General features: G+C 43.3%; 1 protein-coding gene across 1 annotated transcript; it reads left to right on the top strand.

Annotated features, from left to right (window-relative positions):
• Positions 1-1,724: 1,724 nt before the first annotated feature.
• LOC133273431 (nuclear receptor subfamily 0 group B member 2-like) lies at positions 1,725-6,372 on the top strand. The gene is made up of 2 exons (XM_061461811.1): positions 1,725-2,348; positions 6,122-6,372. Exons 1-2 carry the CDS (start codon positions 1,781-1,783, stop codon positions 6,370-6,372), a joined length of 819 nt encoding a protein of 272 aa, XP_061317795.1. The 5' UTR covers positions 1,725-1,780.
• Positions 6,373-6,658: the final 286 nt, after the last annotated feature.

Genomic DNA, 6,658 nt, shown 5'->3' with positions numbered 1-6,658 from the left:
ACTGAAACACCATCAGGCTCACCTGCAATTAGGAGACAGAACTACTTTTCACAAGCAATCTCTGGGTCAGAATGGTTCATGCAAGCTCAGCCCATTGCAGGGCTAAGTACTGTCTGAAGAACCTCAGACAGTATTAGCCCTGCAACTGGAGCTCATTGCATTGACCCTCTGCCCAGCTGGAATTTTACAGTGAGAATAAGAAGAATGAGACTTTCTGGGGACTTCTCTGTTGCTGTGTCATTTAACCTAAAAATGTCTTGAAACCTTAGCAATAGACAGCAGTTGAATGGATGGAGAGGTGAACAAGAAAATCCCATCAGGTGTTCAGTGCTCTGGGCCCCCTGACCCAGCAGCACTACACTTTCAAATTGCTCAGCTTTGAAGCAGTCACTTCTTCCTCCATTTTTATCTCCTCAGAAGGGGAAAATTTTGCAACATAAATATAACGGAGAGGCAAATAAATGGGAATTTTTAAATGGCCCAGCATGGAAAAAAACAACCAACTGTAGCAAAGGACAAATTTGTGGCTATGCATCTGGTGGCATGGCCTTTACACACCTGGGGCCTGAGACCTAACAGAAGTGGCTCTTGGAGCTGTTGTTTTTATGCTCAGTTTTTGTGAGGACATGCTAATAGCCCAGACGGTAGGGATGCATAAACATTATGCTTGGTGAAAAATAAACATTTTCCCCTGTATAAGAGCAAGCAAGAGAGAGCGAAGTAAAAAAACACTTGAACTATTGATTTCTTCTTATTCTGGTCAATTTCCTTGTATTCCTGCTACTTAATGCTCCCTGATGTTGGCTGAAGAGTAATGTAGCTCTTGCTCTGCTACAAAAGTTCCTACGTACAACAGTGCAAATTGCCATTTTGCTTTCTTTCTCCATCAGTTTTATTTCCACAGCTTGTATGAAGAGCATTTCATTACACAGTGAGTCTGGGAGAATTCCATATGTTCTGTGTTTGAAATTATCGTATGCGAAATGCAGGAGATAACATTGTCATGAACTATAGCAGCTGACTTTCTTTGAAATTTCTCTCAGATCTCCCAGCAATGTTAAGTAATTCCTACGTATGGGATTTCCATCCCTGGGACTTTCAACTGTGAGCTCCTTGACATAGGAGCCACATCCTGTTAGCTACAGTGTAAAGTACACACACACTGTTAAGTGGTCTGTGAAAAGCAGTGTTAGATATCCAGTGTCAGACATCCAGTGTCTCCAAGTAGCTCCTTTCAGCAGGAAATTAAAGTGTCTACTCAAGGTCCTGCCAGCACAGCATCTTTCATAAGTATAAAAATATTTCTGTGCATCCCAGAGCATTAGCTAGCGGGCAAGGCAGGTGGATCAATATGAATATCGACAACTTGCTCCTTCTTCCTTTATGCCGTTGCAGTTTTCACTGGGCTTCCCCTCAGGGGCAGGCTGTATGTGTTATATGGCTGTAAAAGTGCCAGTGGTGGCGGCAGCAGCACAGAGCCACTGGCAGAAGGCTGGGCACAGCCTTGCTTCACCAGGCAGGTGGTGAGCAGTGCCCATGCAGCCGGTCCGTGGTCCGCGGCGCTACCGCAGCCTCATGCGACTCCAGCTGCCTGCAGCCCCACCTCATATGGTGCAAATAAAGTTCAAGGTTGCTTTACAGATCAGGGTCATGCCACTTTTCACCCGCCTGTGTACATAAAAAGCACACAATGGCTCTCTTCGTGGCAGGAATGCTCTTCCCTGCTTGTTGATGCACAGCTCCACACGAGCTGCTTCCTTCCACAGGGACCTCTGGCTCAATGGCTACCAAGATCCCACCCAAGAAATGCGGGAAATGTCAGTGTGAGACACACCATGCAAAGAGCATCCTGTACCAGATCCTTAACAAAGAGCATGGAAGTGAGACCAAGTGCCAGCTGTATTGCAGCCCCCATGACTCCACAGGAAGTATGGGCTGCTCTTGTGCAGACAGAAGAGTTGTCCTAAAAATGCCAGAAGCCACGTGGAAAAGAGCCTCTGAAGTGCTCCTGAAGACTTTAAATTTCATTAGGAACTTGCCTTCTTTTTATCATGTGCCTTGGGAGGATCAGCTCGTCCTCATACAGCAGAACTGGGCCCCTCTTTTTGTCCTGGGCATGGCACAAGACAGGGTGGATTTTGACCTGAGAGAGATTTCAGCCCCTAGCTTACTGAAAAAGATCCTCCTCAATCAGTCTTTGACAGCTAGCAATGAACTGGACAGCTCGTCACTGGGAGCATCTTTCGCAGAAGTACAGAAGATAAAGAGTTTATTGTGGAAATTCTGGGACCTGGACATAAGTGCAAAAGAATATGCCTATCTTAAAGGAATTATTCTTTTTAATTCTGGTAAGTCCTCAAGGAAATCACACAGCTCATTATGTGTATAGAAGGACATTTTCATAGACAAATGTTTAATTTCATTCTTTCCTATGAATGTAGCAAAATGTGCTTTAAAAAAATCTATATTCCACAGTTTCATGATTTTCTGCCTGAAGTAGTTTATTTAGGTTCCTTGGATAGTCACCCACTGTAAGCCAAACAGCTTCTATTAAACAAATTTTAAGTCATAAAGAATTAACTGTGTCACTTCAAATTGATTTCCAGTACAGAAGCCTCACCCTTAGTACAGCAAAGGAGAGGTGGTCCATGGGTATGTATATGATGTATTAGAAGCAGTTTAACAAAGACATCCTCTGTAGCAAGAACACTGGAGAAGATGATAGCATAATCTATATCATCTGATTTTCATCAGTGAGGCAAAAGGATTCTGCGTTGAGGTGACACAGCTTTTATTTATTTATTTATCCTTTAGTACCTCTACATTTGAAGTCTGGGACAGCAGTCACAGAGCACACTCAGACTGGTGATTGCATCCTCTCACTTCTGGTGCCAAGTTCAGCCTCCTAGGAAGGAAGGTTGCCTAGGTGAGCACCATGGAGTGGGTGAGTCACTAAAAGATGAGCTCTAAGCCCACTAAAGTAAATGGAAAGACTTGCTGACTCCAGTCAGCTCAGATCCCCAACTCCTTCCATTGAAATCACTGCTGTTGGCTGCACTGTCAGCAGAGTGCTGTACTTGGGATTGCACCAAAAGGATATTTGAGTGCTTTGGTTATTCCATGATAATTCTTGTGGTGAATGGTTTATAGGCTACTTAAAGGCTGTAGTGACTTTATTTGTTTCCAATAGGATTTAAATTATGGTTCTTGAGATGTAATGTCATCCACATGTTTGTATTGTCTTGTTTTTGATGCCGCAGCATCAAACCAGTGGAGTTCCTTTCAGTGCAAGTTAGTTTTTCACAATAAAATCAGGCTGAAAAACCCACCGGTTATGGCCAGGCTGAGGGTAAGAGGAGAAATCCCTCCTCTGCAGTGGCTTACACAGTTTAACAAGCAAGCATTTTTATTATCTCTGTGGATAAAATACATTTTCACTTAAAGAAACAGAAGCAATGTAATGGTCTGGATTTGTGCCTTCCAATGCCTTCTCCTTCCCTGGGGTGCTGTATGAGAGGCCCAGCAGCCCTTCATGCTGCAGACAACATCCAGCGTTTCAGGTGACTCCCTAGTTCTTAGGTGGGATGACCCCATTTTCTGGCTGCAGAAGGAGGCTGGGAGGGCTTCAGCTAAGCCTAAATTGCCTCCAGATGAAATGAAGAGCTGCAGTCTAACTCTGGGCTGAAACAGGTAGTCAGAGCTTGCACACAGCCCAAATTACCCTTCCCCTACCTCCTTTGCTGCAAACAAGCCTGTACAGCTATTATTTCACAATTACTATTCTTAACAGTTTATGAACACTTTCCACCAAACTCAGGAAATGTTTTCTATATACATGCAGCACATTTTCAGCTTAGTTTTAGCTTGATGTTTGGCCAAATATTAATATTCTGCAGGCCTCAGTTCTAAGAGAATTTCAGGGAGCACCACAGTGACTTTAGGCCCTCTCCTGGATCATGGGTTACCTTGTGTGGGCTTCCACCAGGAATGTTTCATTCCTGTTAGGACCACTAAAACTGGCTGAGGCAAAGGGGAAGGACCAGGCACAGAGCAGTCCAGAGCTCAGCCACAACAAGGTGCCCAGAATTTCAGCTGTATCAGCACAACTAGGCCAGCGCTTGGGCAAGAGGCATGATGAGCAAGTATGGCAAAGCTTAGCTTGTACCCTAAATGATCTCATGTGACATAGACACTGTGCTCACCATCATAAAAAAATCTCTGGGGACACGGTGGCAGGCAGCATGGAATGTAGGTCCCCCCACTAAAGCACAATCTATGCAGTACTTCTGCATGGGAGGCTCTGTCTGGGTTACTGATTGACCATATCTGGGCAGGCAAGAACCTGTGAAAGAGTAAGTGTCCCATCATTCATGAACAGCACAGAGTGAGGTGAAAGTGCTATTGCTGCTTTTGACACTTGTCTGAAAATAGGAACTACACAGTGAACAGATGGGAATCACGAAAAATATTGCCATTATTGTATCAGTGCCATACATGTATGTTCATGGAGTGTGATATATATGTATTTATCTCCAACAAGACTGCGACAGGACTTCTGTTAAAATAGGTGCTTTTAAGAGGTTTACAGTTCAACTCGGAAGGTGTTTGACTGAATATTATTACAACAAATCTCAGAACAGTAAGTTTTTCATTATTTGAAATGGAAATTGGTGTTTGATTAGAAAAAAAAAAAAGAACAAAGGGGGAAATTACGCAAATTTGAATGGATATAAGCAATAATTGCAATTTCATCCTGAATGTACAAAATCCTGACAACTTCCTTTCCATGAAAAATATAACACTTGGAACCATTTCACAGCTTGCAGCTGCTGGTAATCATGTGGGAGAAGATGATTTTTCCAAACCCTTAATTTCTGGCTAGCCTGGTTGCGGCCTTGCTGAGGGTTCTCTGGCAGTGGTGTCTAGGGAGAAGAGAGCTGCTAAACACTGACAAAGGGCAGTCAGCCACAGACAAAAAACCCCAGCCAGCTTGGTTTTGCCCTGCTACAGGGCACTAGGCAAGAAGGCAGAACCTCCCACACTTAAACAGATAATCCTGTCTGAGACGTTCCCATCTAAGCTATTCAGACCCCATAGCAGGGAGATATGGGATCAGTCACTGTAAAAGATGCTAAAAGGGCCTGGAGTGTATGTTGGAGGATAGGTTAAAGAAAACATCAGAGGTCAGAGAGGCAGGAGTCAAAATTTGTGGATTCATGTGGCCCCTGTCCAGGCTGCAGCAATTCTAGGAAAGAAAAGATGGTGTTAGCCTAAGGCAGTGGAGACAGGAGGGAAGAAGTCGATGAGAGCTACATGACAAGGTGATACCACCAGAAGGAGAGGATGAACTGACCCCTGGCAACCACAAAGACCCTCAGTGAGCCAGAAGGTTTGAAGTCACATGCTATGGAAGGTAAGTGACTGAAGCTCAAGGCCATGTGTCCATAGGGCAGAGACCTCTCCCTCTTCAGAAATGACTGAGGAATGGGAGTAGAAGAACAGGAAATACAATTATCTATCCTACTCCTGTGGGTCATGATACATCTCACAGAGAACCTTTATGCTCTTTTTAGACTGCAAATGAAGGTATCTAGATAGTAGGGTGAACCATAGTGCCCCAGCTTAGTCTAGCAAGCAGAGGCAAGCAGAGGAAGGAGACAGGGCTGGGTAGGCTGTAAACTTATATCTTCAGACTGCCAGCCTGCTTGCTGCTTTGAAGCACCACCTCTATCTTCCTGATATTGCCTCCCTATTTTAGATTAGAACTGGCAGGTTTCCACGTACTCAGACTACAGTTTCAGCATCAGCTGGTGGGTGGACGACACTATAAAGCTTCTTCTCCATCTGTACCAAGTCAAAGTTACCTCCTGTTACCATTTCAAATCTGGATTTAATGTAATGGGCTGGATTCCAATGTGCTTATGATGCTGCACCATCCTCCTTCACATGACTGAACTATGCATACCAAAAAAAGTATGTTTAGAAATTGTTTAGAAAATGTTTTTATTGTTTTTTAGAGAAAGTAGTACTACAAGCTAGAAAGCCAGAAATCCATCATTACAAAGGGCACAGAATTAAAGCGTTCACGCAAGATTTATTATTTTGATATTTGTTTTGACAGGATGCCATGCCCTAAAATGTCTCCCGTATGTACAAACACTGCAGCAGGAAGCTCAGCAAGCCTTGATGGAGTTTATCTCAACAATGTTCCACAGAAATCTAAGCAGGTTTGCTTGGATTCTTCAGCTAATAGCCTCTCTTCAAGACATTGATGCAGATGTTATTGAAGAGCTCTTCAGGCCCATCCTAGGGGAGGCCACCCTAAATATATTACTTCTAGAAACTCTGTATATCAAGCCGGACTGGCTTTGAAAACAGATGACAACTGTGCTCTCAACTACCTGTTTTTGAAGAGATGAGAGGATTTTATGAGCTAAACACATTTCAAACAAATCATTGATTCATCTTTGTAAGCCATACATATTTTTTGTATGATGAAGTAATTTTGTAACATTTTAGAATTAAAAGCAGAGAAATCTATGCCTTTTATGATTCTGTGTGCTTTTGAAAACCATTAGTATAACATACTTGAAGACTGTCCAAGGGCACCAGCATACTTTCCAGTTGTGCCTGGTATTATTTCTAGTGAGCATCTTCA

Source organism: Pezoporus flaviventris, unplaced genomic scaffold, assembly GCF_033815535.1.
Source record: "Pezoporus flaviventris isolate CSIRO_AGI_PZ_B2104156 unplaced genomic scaffold, CSIRO_AGI_Pfla_v1 ptg000031l, whole genome shotgun sequence".
Classification (NCBI taxonomy): domain Eukaryota; kingdom Metazoa; phylum Chordata; class Aves; order Psittaciformes; family Psittacidae; genus Pezoporus; species Pezoporus flaviventris.
Note: the sequence above shows the minus strand (reverse complement) of the source record. Positions and strands in the feature narration are given on the sequence as shown.

Excerpts from the sequence above, each read along its gene's own strand:
- LOC133273431 (XM_061461811.1), top strand. The coding sequence starts at position 1,781 with ATGGCTACCAAGATCCCACCCAAGAAATGCGGGAAATGTCAGTGTGAG. Across the intron at positions 2,349-6,121 it reads AATTATTCTTTTTAATTCTG|GATGCCATGCCCTAAAATGT; the intron begins GTAAGTCCTCAA and ends TTGTTTTGACAG.